Source organism: Corvus cornix, chromosome 18 (genome assembly GCF_000738735.6).
Source record: "Corvus cornix cornix isolate S_Up_H32 chromosome 18, ASM73873v5, whole genome shotgun sequence".
In the NCBI taxonomy this organism is placed as follows: Eukaryota; Metazoa; Chordata; class Aves; order Passeriformes; family Corvidae; genus Corvus; species Corvus cornix.
The window spans coordinates 8,298,749-8,315,163 of record NC_046347.1 but is presented as its reverse complement, the minus strand read 5'-3'; the positions used below and the strand labels follow the sequence as shown (position 1 = coordinate 8,315,163).

Genomic DNA, 16,415 nt, shown 5'->3' with positions numbered 1-16,415 from the left:
TACTGCATTTTTCTGTGCATTACACAAACGGAGGAGCTGCAACAGCCAGAGCCGTTTCTGCATGACCTCATACTGCTCTCGGTGGGGTGAGGACACGGCCCGTACGCTCCGCAAGCTCCTCCCAGCGCCGGGCCCCGGGGCGGGTTCACGGCACACCCGGCGGGCGGGGTGGCAGCGCAGCCCGGTGGCTCCTCGCTGCACAGGCGGGGCTGGGGCCGCGATGCTGCCGGTGCTGCCGGACGGCGATGAACGGGAGCTGGAGAGCAGCGAGGAGGGCGGCGGCACGGGCGAGGAGCGGCGGCCGGAGCGGCACGGCTGCACCTACCACGGCCTATATGGTTACCGCAGGTGAGGCGCCGGGTCCCCCCGCGGGGAGGCCGTGCCCAGGCCTCGGTCATTTCCAGCTCCCTGAATTCCCTTTATTTCCCCACCCCTCTCTTTCCCCCCAGTGAGATTCTCTCCCTCCCATAATCCACCGATTCCCCTCTCCTGCTTTTAATCGCCCTCGGGCCGTGCCTTTTCACTGCTGCAGCCCCTGTTCCCTATTGCGTGTCACGGCTGTAAACTCACTCCCGGGAACCACTTGGGTTCCAGGTCCGCGCAGCAGGGAGCCGCCGGCGGGGATGGCAGTGCCGGCGGCGCCGTGGCACACACGCCCTCCACTGAAGACTTCAGGTAAAGCCGACCGGCAGAACAGCACAATCACGGGAACACCCCGATTTGAAGTCTTTGCCGTATTGTTGTCAGATCATTGTTAAGTCCTCTTAAGTTTTTTTAAAACATAACCCCCCGTGAAAGCATTCTGGAGTCCCCATGGCACTTCTGGAATACCTGGGGAATGGATACATATATAGAGCTTAAATAATGCATTCAACAGAAACTATCGTCCTTGAGTTGAACTCTCTTTTCTTTGCTACTAGTGCTTGATATTGCTGTATTGACTTGGTTCTTCATGTAGGTAACATATAACAAAAATCTATTAATTTTCAATGGACATCTTTCCTTACACTCTGTATTACAGTTTGGGAAACATAGGAACAAAGAGGGCAGTATCTTGTCCGTAGCTGCTGGGAAGGTCAGCCTGAGCTGACATCACAACTCCCGACTCCTGGTGAGTGGGCAAACCACTGACTGCTCATGATGGGCCAAAAGTCACAGAGCTGCCTTAACTGTCACCAGAGAGAGAGCTAGCAGGGACCCCCGTGCTAGAAGCAGGTTCTGCACATGTTGAGAGACACAAAACAAAAACATTTGCCTTCTGGTAATGATTTCTTCTGGTTTTTAAAGCCTCTCCTTGCTGGACACCAACTTACCAGCTGAAGCAGAGACGGAGTTGCGCAATTTCATTGCTAAGCGTCTTACTAAAGGAGCCCTGTTTGAAGGAATGGGGAATGTAGCATCAGTGGGGCTGAGGTAAATTTTTGAAATAATTGGTGAATGAGAGCTGTAAGGAACACTGGCAGGACTGCACATCTTGCCTGCCTGCTGCTGCACTTAGGTTTAATCCTGATTCCATTTTCTTGATCTATTGCTGCCGTTAATAGCAGCCTTACACAATGGCACTTTCCTTTTTCAGGTAGCTTTGAGAAAAATACTTTTGTTTTAAATTATTTACTGTTTGAATACTTGAAAAATACTACATATGTTTATGATTATTTCCTTTTAAACTCCTCTGATCAGACAGAAGAAAGAAGAGAAGATCTAAGAGCTCTACATGTGGCCGTAGGAGCCACCAATGCTGGTGGTTAAAATTACCTCAGAAATCATCTATGTCTGCTTTTTGCATTTACTTATTGTGACGTATCTGGAAGAAAATAATGTAATTATTTTCTTTTTTCTTCTTGTTTTTATAGCATACCAGAAGGTAAAGTTGGTTGTTACTACTGTCGTTTCCAACAAGAAAGTCTTCTGGAAATGGCAACATTGGAATCAGACATCAATGCTCCAGAATATGTGGTTTGTTTCTTAGGTGGCTCAGAGAAAGGTCTGGAACTATATCCTTACCTTTAACTTTCTTAACCTGTATGGAGAGGGAGATGATGTAAAAATTATCTTGTTGTTTTGTCTGTTTCTACTTGAAATCAGCTCGTTTGTGCACACCTTCCAGTAACTGAAAATGTCAGTAACAGCCATATACTGAAAGGAAAAAATGCAGGTCTTAACTGAGGCATCTTATTTTCCTTAAGAAGATACTTTCAGACTTGAGTTGGACAAATACATTCAAAATTTGAAGATAAATCTTGATTTGGAGGTAAAGCCTAACTTTTTTTAAGTTGTAAAAATTAAGATTTATGCAGATTAATTGCTAAAACAATCTGGAAGATCTAATCTATAAAGACAAAATAGGTGTTTCAAGTACCAGTATGAAACACTGGGAGAGGTACTTGACTCACTGTAGTACAATGAATGTCTAAGGTGCTATCAACCACACAAGTCAAAAGGAAAAAAAGAAAGGGGGGACTTTTTTGTGTTAGTCATAAATCTCTTAAAGGTCACTTACAGTTAAATTTGGAGAGAAGAATAACTAATAAAAGGTAATGGTCTGCAAGGAAGTTATCAATGTCCACCTCGATTCTTACCAGTTCTGAATGTTAAGAAAGGACATTTGTGGGTTTCTTGTCACATTTTTCTAGTGGAAGTTCTGCATTTTAAGTCTCTTTGTCATCCCATCTGCTGTTGCATGGCCTTCACTTAATATATACCATAATATTACAGTTCTGGCTGTTTCTTAAAATGCAAAGCCTTTCATTGCTGATAAAGTGAGTCTTTAAATGTCAAACTCATTATTTTAGTTCACTGTGGTTTGAGGTTAAGAAGGCTCCAACATCCAAATATCTTACGTTGAGTAGATTATTAATAAAGCTTCTATTTGCATAGAAATCTAATTTGTAGTTAAAGTTTTTAATGTTTCAACTTGTTACAGCAAAAAAGCTTGGAGACCTGTGTTAGCCCCTACCTGAGGAGCTGGTTTGAGGATGCCATCTGCCCTATTCAGAGGGTCATGCAGCTCTTCCAGGACAAACTCGCCTCTCTGCTACATGCTGTAAGTGTATTTAAAACTGGATAGCTAAAAAACCTCCAGAAGGCATCTCAGTGACTCTAGCATGGTTAAAATGTTTCTTGCATTTGCTTTCCCAGCAGGAGTACATGAAAACTCCTTTTCCCCCACTTTTTTTGATTGTGGTTTTTTTGTTTCTTTGTTTTTGTTTTTGTTTTTATTCAGAGCAAGTATTTTTCCCGTGCTTATTGCTAAGGAAGCATATAACAATTTCTTCTATCAATTAAAAAAACCCCAATTACCTAATGGTGTCCATGCTGAAATTAGAATAAGAAAATTAGAAACAACATGAGCAGGCTGTCCATGCTATAATTCCTCTGAATGAAAACGGGTGTTACATTGTGTATGTGCCTTGTGTAATTCACTGGAAACAGAAAAGAGACTAATCCTAGCTCTAGTCCCCAAGTTTGAGGAGGCTCTGGATAGAATAATTTACAGAATGTAACTGCTGAATGTCTTTCTAAGTGTGAAACCAGCTGCAATGACTACAATACAGAGTACTGCCTTGACAAGAACAATTTTTAAAATACCACATTATGTATTTATTGCTTGGAACTGCAATATCAACAAAATTAATACTGAAGCTGTATCCAGCTTTTTCCTTTTTTTCCCTCTTCTTGTTTCTTTTTTTGTTTAAGGCTCTGAGTTACACTCCTGTAGAAGTCAAAAATGCAGATGAAAGAACAGAAAAGGACATTAGCAGGTAAAAATATTTTGAGACCAAGGAACCTTTGAGTAATTTGGCTTCTGTGTATGACAGTCACCTTGGTGTCCAGGAGTTGTAAAAGAGCAAACAGTTGACAAGAGCTTTCTTTGTCAGGTTCCTGGCAGCTGCCAGCCTCCAAGGACTTGTCCAGGAAGGCACAATGACCTCTCTGTGTATTGCCATGACAGAGGAACAGCACAAGTCCATGGTTATAGATTGTAGTGGACCTCAGCCCCAGCTGCATAATGCAGGTGAGATTACAGCTGTGAACACTTCATGTTTCTCCCTTGGATCCATCAGCTGCTGAGAGCTGTGACATTAGAAGCAGTTGAGGATATGCAGAAGCTTATAGGCTCCTGCCCAGAAAGTTTGGGTTCTGGCTGGAAACAGGAACACCTGTTGTCCTATGAGGTACCAGAGTAGTTTGTTATACCAGACACACTGAAACCCTGGGTTGAAAATGCTTGGTAATAAAATCCACAGTACATTTAGTTTGTGACCATGAAAGTATGACTTGTACATTTCAGGGAATCTGCAAAACTTTTTTTTCCTGTTGTGGTTTTGACAAATGTTGGGAAAAGGAATTCAACAATCAGAACCCAGTCTTGTGTAATCGCTGTAGCTGTGTTTGCCTTTCTTTCCCACATATATTGTTTTTCCTTAAGACTTATTTCCTGGCCCAGGTATATTGTTATCAGTTGTTATGTGAGAGTGATTAAACCAGGTGAATGCAGCTGTGTATTTATGTTGAGCTCATATGCTTTTTCTCATCTCTTCTCTATGTTCCTGAACATTTAACAGGAAGCAACAGATTCTGTGAGGATTGGATGCAGGCTTTTGTGAATGGTGCTGAAGGTGCAAATCCATTTCTCTTCCGGCAGATTTTGGAGAACTTTAAATTGAAGGTACCTGTTCATATATATTAAAGACTTGAAGAAGATATTAGGGTTACTGAGGGAGCAAATACGATATGCAAAATATTATTTTGCAGTGAATAAAAGTTTTAGGTTATTATGATGTCTATATGTCATTAACTGATTAACTCTGAAGCTTAATTTGAGGGCTGGCTTACTGTAGTTGACAAGAACAGCTGTGAAGTGGTGTGAAAGTTTCTTCAGTGAATGCTCCAAAGGTGTTTTCTCAAATTTAAAGTAAGATCCACCTTTTTTGTTGTTGTTGTTTGTTTTCTTAAAATACTGTTAATCTGAGCCTTGCACATGCAATCTCATGTAACTGGTACCATGGGTTCAGTAGTTAACACTTCTTAAGTGAGCTGCCATAATATGAGAATTCTTGCTACAAGTTGGACACATCACGTTGTGTCCACATATTTTGCATCATTACAGTAAAAGCTATAATATGCATCCAAGACGATATTCAGTTCTTACATTACTCTTAAGTAGTAATACAAAATTTTTATTGGAAATGCTTTTGCTTCTCGTGCTATTTGTCCTTTATTTTCCACAACAATGTGTTTTCATTCCATGTAGGAGGATAAGAAAATGCTCTGTTACTCTTTCCCCAGGCTATCCAGGACATTAACAACCTGAAGAGGTTTATCCGCCAGGCTGAAATGAACCACTACGCCTTGTTCAAGTGCTACCTGTTCCTGAAGAACTGTGGCAGTGGAGACATCCTGCTGAAGATTGTGAAAGTAGAACATGCAGAAATGCCAGAAGCCAGGAACGTAGTGACTGTCCTGGAGGAATTCATGAGGGAAACATCAGTAGCTTAAAATTATCTGACGTATAAATAATTTCTTCTGTGCAGCTATTGCAGGATTTTTAATTTATATTTAAAAGTATTGCCCAACTCAAACCTTAGTTGCAGTTTCACCTGCCTTTTCTTGTTTTTAGACAAAGCAGTATGAGCTTGTTAAATGTGTAAATATCAGATAATATTAACTCCTGCAGAGTTTTCAGATTCTCCAGCTGACTTGCTCCTGTTCTGAGGAAATAATGACATTTGATTTTTACAGTCATTGCAAAACCAAACCCCAATCCCTTACCTGGCAAGCATTTCACTGTTTTAAATATTTTAAGTATTTTTAAAATAATTTCGATCTGGCTACTGTGTTTTAATAAAGAAGCACAAACATCTGGATAGATCTAGATAATAAATGAATTAATCATATTAGTTAAGAGAACCTAGGTAACAAGTCCATAGCTGGTTTCTGCTTTCAAACTAGTGGTTTGTTCTGCTGCCACTGGATAAACAGGTTGTTAATTGGTACAGAACAGAGCTGCCTTAAGACTGAACCATTGCAGTGATCAGTTTGTATGTGCCTGTATGTATGCATACATACACACAACAGCTATCTGAAACTCCCAGGCTCTTTGATGTACCCTCTTCTTTCTTAGTCTGAAGTGTGATCAAGACCTTCTTTGTATGTTCTTCTATTACAGTTTTGCATAACTGTAAATTACTGTATGTTTTTCAATCATGAAGAAATGAAAAAGTTCCCACATCTAATAATAAGACTTCTTCAGAATTTGAAGGAAATTAACTTCCCAACTTAATTACTCATACTTTAAAACATTTCTCTGTATTTCAGCAATGAATTCTTACCCACATCATGGGACACACAGGCAGCAGAATACCTGAAGGAAATCTTTATCTACAGCTGGAATAAAAACTCACAAAGTCTCTGAGTAACTTCAGAAAGAGGATGATTTCTGTAAACCTGATACAAGCAAAATTCCCTGTTGGTTCCCTTTGCAGCAGAGGGTGTTTGAACAACTCCCCCTGAAACAGTGACTGTAACTAACATGGTTCAGTGTGACTTGTGCCGATGCTCTGTACTGTGATGGCAGAAGTTGCTGCTTTTCTGTGACACCATCATGTTGAACCTATAATAAGGATGACAATAAAACACATTCAAAACCTCAACAGTGTACCTATAAATTGTCAATGAGTGTGGTCCTTGATGTCTCCTGTTTAAAACCCTTTATCCCTCAATGCAGAGGAGCTGCAAGTGTGGTATTAGCAGCCAAGGTGACATACGGTGTCATATTTGGGCAGGTCAAACAAGAAAAGAAAAGTAGTGTGAAAGAAAAACTCCTCATTCAATCATTTGCAGGAGCTCTGAGAAGTAACAAGTGTTTTCTTTCATGAGTGAGCACCACTCAATAAAACATGTCACCCTTTGTTGCTCCTGTACATTTCTAGCAAAATTGGAGCACTGATTGTTCAGTTTTTTGGCTGATCAGGACACAAGAGTGAGCTCAGTGCTTAAATAAGTTGGATGTGAAAAACAGGTAGCAAGAAAAATGTAGGGTACTAGTAGGCAGTAACACTTTGTATTAATTGACAAAAACTGACAAAACCCACCTTACCTTCTTGCTGAAAGTCCTCAGCTAATTAATAGAGAGATTTGAGTGTCTCGGAAAGTTCAGTTCAGTGCAGAGAACTGACAGCAAGAGCTGAGTCCTACACATGGTAGCAGTGATCTGCCTCCCTTGGGAGTAGCATATCTGACAGGAACTGCTCCTATAGACATCTTCATTCCTATAATTTACACTTTAACCCAGTGTTTCCCAACAAAAACACAACTTATTTTTCAAAATGAGCCTCCCCCTTGCACATTGGTAGAAGGATTTTTATTTTAACCAGTTGGAGGTTTACTGCAGAACTTTCTGGATATGTTGTTTCCACTCTTGATTCAAGAGATGGGTGTTGGCTCTGAGATTTGAAAATATTCAGTAGAGCCTGATGTTAAAAGAGCACAACCCTCCTCCCCAGTACAAAAATTTACTCAAATGTACTTGGTCGTCAACTTCCCTGCAGTTCTGAGGTCACAACTGCACTGAAGGGACAGCTGCCAAAAGGTGGGACAACACCTGAATTTCCATACAAGTTCCAAGCTATTTCTGCATGCTCATTAGATCTCATGGAGAAATGAAGCTGCAGTTCACTCTCCCCTTCATCTGTTAGACAGACATAAAAATTGAGTTACCAATATCATTATTAGAAGATTACGATGGCAGAGCTCCAAACCAAGGGCTCTTTTGTTAAATACTGTGTTAACTGTACACAAACTTATAAAACTGTCATTGAAAGTTCTTTCTTGGTTGGTTTTTTGGTATGTGATATAGAACAACTCAATTTTATTACAAAAAAAGAAAAGAAAAATTAAACCGAAAAAAACCAACAACAAAAAACCACCACCAAATTTAATGGATTCTGCGCTCAAATAATATTGTCACAACAAAAATATACAGAATGTACACAATACAAAAATATTTGGAAACATACAATAGCATCTTACCTTGCAAATATCATTTTGTTTTACTAGCCCTTCACAGGGAAAGTACCATTTGTTCAGTATTTTAAGGCAGAAAATTACATAGTTTAGTGCTTTGTGTTTAACACTTGGAAGTGTTATTAGCATTAGAAGTGTAACTAAAAGAAAAGCTGCATAAATCTGGCTTTATTTGCAAACTGAACAGACACTGTGGGAGTCAGGAGAGAATCAGTGACAATGTGTCTATCAAGCTCACTAAAAATAAGGTACTTTAGCTACTTAAATCATAGAAAGTATTTTGTGCTCTGTGTTGTAAAGTACCCCGAAACATAAATTTTCTGTACTCCTACTGGCATTTCAGAAATACCTCATTAGAAAGCTTTTCCAATTAAAAGCCAGTGATTAAAATACATCTACCTTTAAATAAGCTTGGTTTCTGTCTTAAGTGTGATTCTTTTTTACAGAGCTGCAAAATGCACTGTAGTCCTTTATAACCAGCTCTTGGCATCCGTGATTAGAGAAGGAATCTTTGAGTTCTACCACACAAAGCACTGCAGAGCAGCCACCACTGTAAGAGGAGCAGGGGAGCAGCAACACTCAGAGGTGCTGGTCTGGGTTCTCTAGTCCCAGCTTGCCCCCAGAGGTGGCTGGTGTTGAACTGCCATGTTCACATTCTCCAGTTCCACTTCAGGCAAAGCCAGTGGATGGATGTTCCAAAGCAACTGGGCTGAGCTTGAATCTATGCGAACAGACTTTGAGCTCTTTACTCAATGAAGAATGTGTGAAAGTCCTACCCACGATCCTGTGAGACTAAATATTGGCACAGAACAGCAGCTGCCTTGTGAGGTCAGCAGTCAGCTGTCATGTTAGTACCAGCTCTGAACATGTCAGATTCCATCCTTCATAGCCCCGTTCACACTCAAAGGGCCAAATCTGATCTAAAACACATGGGCAGTATAATCCATCAGAAGGAGCAAGGTGTTGGGGTACAGAATCCCTGAGCTTTATTTCCAGTAACAGTTTCTCTAGCTTCCCCCTTCCCTGTTGATAACATACTTCCCACTGCCAAAGGAGCAAGTAGTGAAAAACCACAATACGCCACGTAAGTGCTAAGATTCCTCATCAACTGACAGGGAAACAGTGACACAAGATGTTGTCTTAAAAACTCAGCAAAAGTAAATTCATCAGCATTTTTATGACTGCTACAACTCACTCAGAGACTGTTTCTGCTAACCTCCTCTCCCATCACTGCATGACAACTCTCTCCCTCCTCCCTCCTATGTTATTACCGCTGTGTGTAAAACTAATCTTTACCTGTTCCCAAGCATCTAGGAATAAAAGGTGCCATTTGCGGTCCCCGTGGACTTTGATCTGTCTGGTTCTCCACTTTTCTCCTCTTCCTCACGGCTGTCGCAGCCACTTGTCCCGCCCGTCCCCGGGAGGCGGCCGGAGCCGGGCCGGTGCTACTGCCCGCCGCCGGCAGGTGTCCCTGGCAGCTTCGCATCCAGCACCGCCGGCTCCCCGCCTGCCGCACTGCCCCTAATCCTCCCGGACCACTGCTGCAATGAACTCACTGCAAGTCAAATCCACCACACAAACGGCTGCTTTTTTTTTTTTTCTCCCCCAGGTGTTGTGTCCTCACTCAAGGACACAGCATAAAATAACTTGCTCCGAGGTGCACTGTTCAAACCTGTACACTGGTGACAGTCCTTGCCCTCTGCTCTAGCACTGCACAGTTATAAGGGTCAATAGATTCATGTTTTATCTGACTGATGGAAAATCCTGGCAGTAGCTGAAATAAAACCACAACTAATCATTGAAACCAGTTGCTCGGTGGATGCTCCTTCAGGAACACACTACTGACTGTGACAGGTTGGAACCATGAATGAGTAGGATGGAGAATATTACATCTCCAGCATGAGCCAGCAGCTTCAAGGACATCTGGAGGTAACAGAAAAGCCTGGCTGCTGTTAGGTCTGTGGTGCTGCAGCACTGTGGCACTCATGGGTGTGTTAGAAAATAACATAACTGGAATTCATGATACTCTGTAAAAACATAGCAAGTTTTCACACTGTAATTTTAATGATTAAAAAAATAATTTAAAAGCTTAAGCACTTTGTGCTGCTTCTGGCTCCATGAGTTGGTTGATTCTTAGCAGACAACAGGCTCTGTGCACAAACTGCTCCATGTATGGGTGGAGATTTCAGCTCTGATGAGCAGGAATGTGAGAGGGTTGCATTCTTTCACCTACAATAAATCTAACACTGCCTTAAAGTCTGGCCTTTCTGATCCCCAGGGTTGTTTGTAGACTTGCTCGGGCAGGGTATGGGGACACAGAATGGAAGTCAGAAAGATGAACAACAATTTAAAAGAACAAGTCATAAGATCAACTTCAGAGCTGTTTTCAACCAGTTCATGTAAACTACATTCATCTATGGAACAAGGACCAAGGAAGGCTGTCTGGATTCCTCTGTTCAGCTCCTTCTTGCTCCTGAGCTGAGCAAAGACGTGTTTGCCATGATCAAGCTGATCAAGAAACTGGTGGCTCTTCAACTTGTACCTTGCTGCTTCACCACAGAGCACACACTGGCAGGCATGGAAACCTCTGCTGGGGAGCAGCTCATAGGCACTAAGTAGATTTCAGCTGAGAAGCCAAAAATAAAAGTCAATTGGTGCATATTGCACTCTGGTAAATTATAGGCAAAATAATCTGGGGTTGTTTTGCAATTGAAATTTTCTGTCAAAATTTTAAAAGCTCTCCTAAAACTTAAGGGGAGCTCTCATTCCTGGTCACCTCTGTTTTCAAGACATCTGTAATGACAAAGGCTTAGCAATAGGTGAGGGAAGGAATGTCCTCCTTACTTGTTAACCGTGTCAGAACTCTCCTAGCTTCCGTTCTCCTTCCTGCCTGCTGCTCTCAGGGGGATCCATGGCTACGACACTCACTGGGCCAGCACCTGCTACAATATATGGGAACTTTTGTGACTGCTGTGATCTGGACCCAAACTGCAGAGGTAAAATGGCACAGGGAACCAGTCCCTTCTTCAAAATGAACAGAGCTCTGGCCCATATCCCTTCCTCTTGGTCCTCGATTGAGGGCCCATGAGCAATGTACTGGCCATGCAGAACAACAAAAGTGCAGTCATCCTCAGAAATCCCATTTCTGTGCACAAAGGTGGCAAAAATTGTTTCTTTTGCAGGTAAGGCTTATTCCAGGCTGTAGAAACACTTATTTTCTCCCCCCTCCTTCTGAAGCAAGAGAACTTTTACTAGTGCATCCTGTGGGAGTGAACTTCACCCCTCAACCCAGAGATATTTTTCTGTAAGAGGCAAAGAAGGGGGCAGCTGATAAGCACTTGTGGATGTCCCATCTAGAAGGACAGGCTCCTACTAGCTTGTGGTATCATCTGGCAGCATGGATAGCACAGCTGAGAGAATAAAGCCCACAAGACAGAGACATTTTTCTACAGAGCAAACACAACTGCTATAGTACCCATGGGATATGCTGTGAAAGGCTCTGGTGGCTGGTGCCTGTGCACCAACAAGAAAGAGAAAAAAGGAAGGGAGGAGCTTGTCTGGAGAGAGTCTTACGGCTGCTTTATCCAGACCACAGAATAGGTGGGTAAAGGGGAGAGAAAAGGAGGGCACCCACATTCCTGGGCTGTAATTTGGCAGCTCTCTAAAGGGACAAGCAAAATAAGCACCTTACAGAGACGAGTACCTATAAGCACTGCTTGTGCTACCGAGGTCGCCATGTGGTTCCCAGGTCCATGCAGGCAACTGTATGGACTATGCCATAGCCCAGTTACAGATTGCCTGAATCTGGGCTTGACCAGCGTTAAAGAAAAAGGCATCATTTCAACTAACTGTTGTTTGGAGCTCCTGAACATCCATTGCTTCAGGAAGAGGCACCCTCAAAATTTAGCAGTCATCTTAAAACCAGTTTTAACCATTTCACAATGATCACTAGCAAATAACACCTTTTCCACTTCAGTGGGAAACCAGTGCTGCATACAAACTGATTTAACTCCACTGCCTTCAGTGGACTAGACCCCAAATGGACTGTATGGCTGTAATGACTGGATAGTTCCTACCCTGGGCTGCTGGAGGTGATCATGGTCCCACTTTCCTAGTAAGAACCTGCTGGAAGTGTTGAGATCCTTGCTAGGAGCTCACTGCAGGCCAGGTGTTTGGTCAGTGTGGCCAGAAAAAATGTGAGAAGAAAACAGGACCTGATTGTCGTCTGATAAAACCACAAATGAACATTTGCCCTCCTTTTCTTCATCCCTCAAAAAAAAAAAAAAAAAAACAAACCACAAAAAACCAAAAACCAAAAAAACCCAAACTAACCCATCCACACCCTCTAGTCACAGTAGGCTGGGAAGGGGGAGGGAATAATTAATTAAAATTAAGTTAAACATGCACAGTAAAAGTCACCTCTGGCTGCATGTCCACAACACTAAGATTCCCAATGTTTATAGTGCAACTTCATTTGACCTGTAGTTGAAGACCAGTCTCCATCACTTTGTGTGATCAAGTTCTGCTGATTCCTTTTAAAGTTGTGCAAGACAAGTTTCACCATAGACTGAAACATCTTAGGAACCATTCAAGTAATTAGACAGTGGCACTGGTATGGCTGAACAGTCAGATGTGTCCAAAGAAACCAGACTCAAGCTGCCTTGTGAGTACCATGTGAGTCTCTAATTAGTAAATGGCTGCTCTTTTTCCCTTTTAGTGTTCAGTAACATTGAGGAAATTCACTCAGCAATTGGCCATAATTCCAGCACTGATCTGGAAAATACAAATATCTCATAGAAAATATTGATACGTGCTAACAACCCAAGCAGTCAGTGCCCAGATGCAGGGCAGAAACTGCAGGGCATGGTCAGCCAGAGTTATAGAACCTGTTGAATTTGTGAACAAACTGATCAGCCCATTCTTTAATGAGATCTTTAAGCACTTCCTTCAGCACACTTGTGTGTTCAGAAGAATCATCCTCCCCTAAGTTAAATACAAAAATAGATCCTTCATCTTCATTCATTTAACACAGCTGACAGATGACTTCTGCTCTCCAGTTTTCTGTCCCATGTTTTTAAGGTGGGGGAGGTAGCTTTAGATCCAACAGACTGTAGGCAAAAATATTCCAGAAGATGGCAAACAAGACAAAAATTATGTAAATAGAAAGGAAGATCCACCATAAAGTCTGATCTTGGAGTCTCTGCTCATAGTTCCTCAGGATGATGACACCAAGGGTGATTCCAACCATCACCCCTCCCAGGTGAGCCATGAAGCTGGGGTGAGGGCATGGCGGGTAAGCAGAGGGGTGGAATCGCAGCCACACGGCTCTTCCAAATTCAAAGCTCACTGGAACAAAGAATAAAAAATAAATTAATTGTCTAGGTTATCCCTTCTTAAGTCCATGTTGCAGACAGCACTGCATTCCTGAGGAGATGGAGAGGGAGAAGTTGCCTTGTATGGTGAGCACAGGGAAGCCGTAGCCGTGTCAGGGCTGTGGAACACAGACATGAGGTCTCTCCAGTGGCTGGAAAGTGGTCTGGGTTTGTGGGAGTGTAGATAGGTTGGGGAATATTTGCCTCCTGAAATTTATACCAAAACCATAACAAAAATGAGTTAGAATTTGAAGACAGTTGTCTGTGATGAACACATGGTTTGGTTTCCCTTATTGTGCCCCCCGGTGATATGGCTGGATGAATTCATCAGTGTGTGTATAATGCTGCTGCCATCCCAGATAGGACGTGCTCAAGGAAACCCAAGTATTATCATTACGAAAACACTGCATGTTTGAGACTGCAAAGAGAAGATGCTTAAGTCCAATTCTTTCACAAACACCACAAGCTATAGATGCTAGCTAATGACAAATCCTTATTTCCAAATACTTGTGTTGAAAGCCAAAATCTGCAGTGGAGAGCAATGTGGTTCCTGCTGCCAGAAGGTCCAGATGCAAGTTCCTACCAAAATTGCTGCAAAGTCAAAACCCTCTGAGTCAGCTTGAACTATTATGACAAGGACAAACAAAACAGGACTGGCTGCATGTGTGCCAAGCATTGTATGGTACTTACTACAGATCAAGGCAACAGCCATGCGCAGCAGTTTGAATTGGCACTTCATTCCTGACCAGTTCTGGAAAAGAGACAAGGAAAACAAAGTAATGCTGCACACAAACCTGAAGGGATATTACATTTAGATCTGTCACTTGTGAGGCAACTTCTCAGTGCATTTGAGCCCTACTGTGCTTTTTCAATGCTACTTTCTGTGCCTCAGGCTCACTGAAATTCTGCAGCTCAGATCTCTGGCAGAGCATAGAGAAACAACAAAGACTTCAATAAAAGCATATCAAGGAAACAGTGCCATAAGAAAACCTGGACTTGGCCTCCTCTGTCTTCAGGCTTGGTTGTTAATTGTTAATTGTTTAATTCCAAGAATACTTATTTTTCCAAGCAGGAGTGTTTCCATTTCCTTTGGTTACCAGGAGGCATGAGGGAACAGAAGATTCCAGAGACCCTCCCTGCCACAGTCCCTGTGCTCTCCCCAGCTGTGCCAGACTGAGTTTTGCCATCAAACAGCCAGCGTGTCTTTCAGCGTGTGGGAGCATCACACCTAGGTAACAAGTGAGCACAGAGAGACAATGGGGGAAAAGAAAAGCAAAGAAACCCCTCCACCAGAACTGGAAAGGCAGCAAAAATAATTTCAGATGGGAAGAGAGGCAGTGGATAATGGAGAAATAAAGATGCTAAGGTAGCAATTGCTAAACAGATTTGGAGGAGGCCAATGAGTAGTGAAATGACACACCACTTTGTGACATTTTAAGAAGTCTGGGAAGGTAACTGCTGAAGACTCTCCACACACCTCTGGCAGAGCCTCTTCCTGTAAAGCAGACCAAAATTTCCTCCAATGTCCCCCTCTAACCCTGTGCATTGTGGTATTAAAAAAGCCCTATGTCTGCATTGCCACCCTGAGAGACAGAGGAAGCTCCCTCCTGCTTCTCCTGGCACAGTGGTAGGGAACACAAATGACACTGAAAATAACTGTATGTAAGGATGCAATTCCCCAGCAGAAACCCTGTGGTATAGGGGTAGCACCTCTCCTCCACTCCCTACCTCTCTGCCAGCCACTCAACTGTCTAATTTGGACATCAGCCTCAGCTCATTCATGCTCTGAAAAGCTTGAAGAGGATGAAGGAGACCAATTCTGGTCAGGAAATCTCTCACTTCCCGTCTCCCAGCTGTTACAAAGCTGTCTGGAGCAGCACCACTGTGGGTCGCAGCTGGAGCCTGCTGACTTCACTACAGACAAGCATCAAGTACAAGGTTTTCTTTTAGGCTTGACTCTACCACCACCACCCACACATGTCTTCCAGCACCCATATAACAGATCTTCTGTTTCTACTGCAGCCAACCCACACTATCTTCCCACTCAGACCCAGGGGAGGAGCATTATCCCCATTTTCATGGTTATTCTGCTCTGATATTGCTGGTACAGGACAGACATGCCACCACACATGAGTCTTCTATCAGCAAAGCCTTTTTTTCCCCGGCGTCAGCTGAGGAGTCCCCTGGGCAGTTGTGCTGGGCTTTGCCACCACCTAGATGAGGGCTGGGGATGAGCTCCTGTTTCCAGCCTTAGAGGAATGACAATGCTGGCATTTACTCACCTTTGTGAAGTATTTCATTAGGTGAAACAGCAAAAAGATGCATCACTAGATCACCCAGGGTTCAGCTTCAGTCTGGGTTTTACAAATGGAGATAAGGAATATTCTGCACATGAATCCACCGAATGCTAAATTTCCTTAGATACCCAGTAAAATTAATGGCACGTGCAGACAGAAACAGATCTACGCTTCTGCAGAGCCAGTCTGCTTTTCAAACATTTGTCAGCCATTGTGTGGAGAGCTGATAGCCTGGACAACACTGATAAATTTTGGATTACCAACATCTTTAGCTTGTCCTGACAAGCTACTAGTCATCAGGGTACCAAGCCACCGAATGCAGGGTAATATTTCCATTCCAGGACCACACCACTGAGACAAGACTCTTAGCTGGGGCAAGCTCTGAATGACCAACAGCTGGCTCAGGCCTTATTTTCCAGCCCCTTTGGGCCACCAGACCTGGCTCAGTCCGAGAGGTCAGACAGTCACTCTGGTACTCACCATCACAATATTGGCCAGGTGAGCAGAGACAAGAGCATACACACCTCCAGAGGAGCCCACCACAGGTGCTCTCATGTCAGCCACTGACACTGCCAGGGACCCTGGGGGAAACAACAAGGCTTTGTAACAATTGCCAGCCAATTAAATACACTCTCCCCTACCCTACATCCCTGCTACTGCCTGTTTGTGCTAATTGATGCAGGTCAGGAATACAGAAAGAGAAGGAGGGGGAAATTGATTG

General features: G+C 42.9%; 2 protein-coding genes across 7 annotated transcripts in view; one reads left to right on the top strand and one right to left on the bottom strand.

Annotated features, from left to right (window-relative positions):
* The first annotated feature begins 23 nt into the window (after positions 1–23).
* Positions 24–6,653, top strand: C18H17orf75 (chromosome 18 C17orf75 homolog). Of its 4 annotated transcripts, XM_010407406.4 has the most exons (10): positions 25–348; positions 595–675; positions 1,288–1,413; positions 1,854–1,994; positions 2,194–2,251; positions 2,924–3,043; positions 3,697–3,761; positions 3,879–4,015; positions 4,566–4,669; positions 5,290–6,653. In XM_010407406.4, the coding sequence occupies exons 1-10, from the start codon at positions 62–64 to the stop codon at positions 5,497–5,499; spliced, it is 1,329 nt and encodes a 442-aa protein (XP_010405708.1). In that variant the 5' UTR covers positions 25–61; the 3' UTR covers positions 5,500–6,653. The 4 variants fall into 4 exon arrangements, with proteins under 4 accessions (XP_010405710.1, XP_010405708.1, XP_010405709.1 ...); XM_010407408.4 differs by lacking the exon at positions 1,288–1,413 and having other exon boundaries at positions 24–348; XM_010407407.4 differs by lacking the exon at positions 595–675 and having other exon boundaries at positions 26–348.
* Positions 6,654–7,915: 1,262 nt separating this feature from the next.
* The window catches only part of RHBDL3 (rhomboid like 3), a 72,544-nt gene continuing 64,044 nt past the window's right edge, over positions 7,916–16,415 (bottom strand). For all 3 annotated transcript variants that reach the window (XM_039562333.1, XM_039562334.1, XM_039562335.1), the window contains 3 exons: positions 16,175–16,275; positions 14,088–14,148; positions 7,916–13,371 (listed from right to left, as the gene is read on the bottom strand). In XM_039562333.1, coding sequence (XP_039418267.1) covers positions 13,100–13,371; positions 14,088–14,148; positions 16,175–16,275 — 434 coding nt within the window. In that variant the 3' untranslated portion in view covers positions 7,916–13,099. The remainder of the gene's footprint in view (positions 13,372–14,087; positions 14,149–16,174; positions 16,276–16,415) is intronic.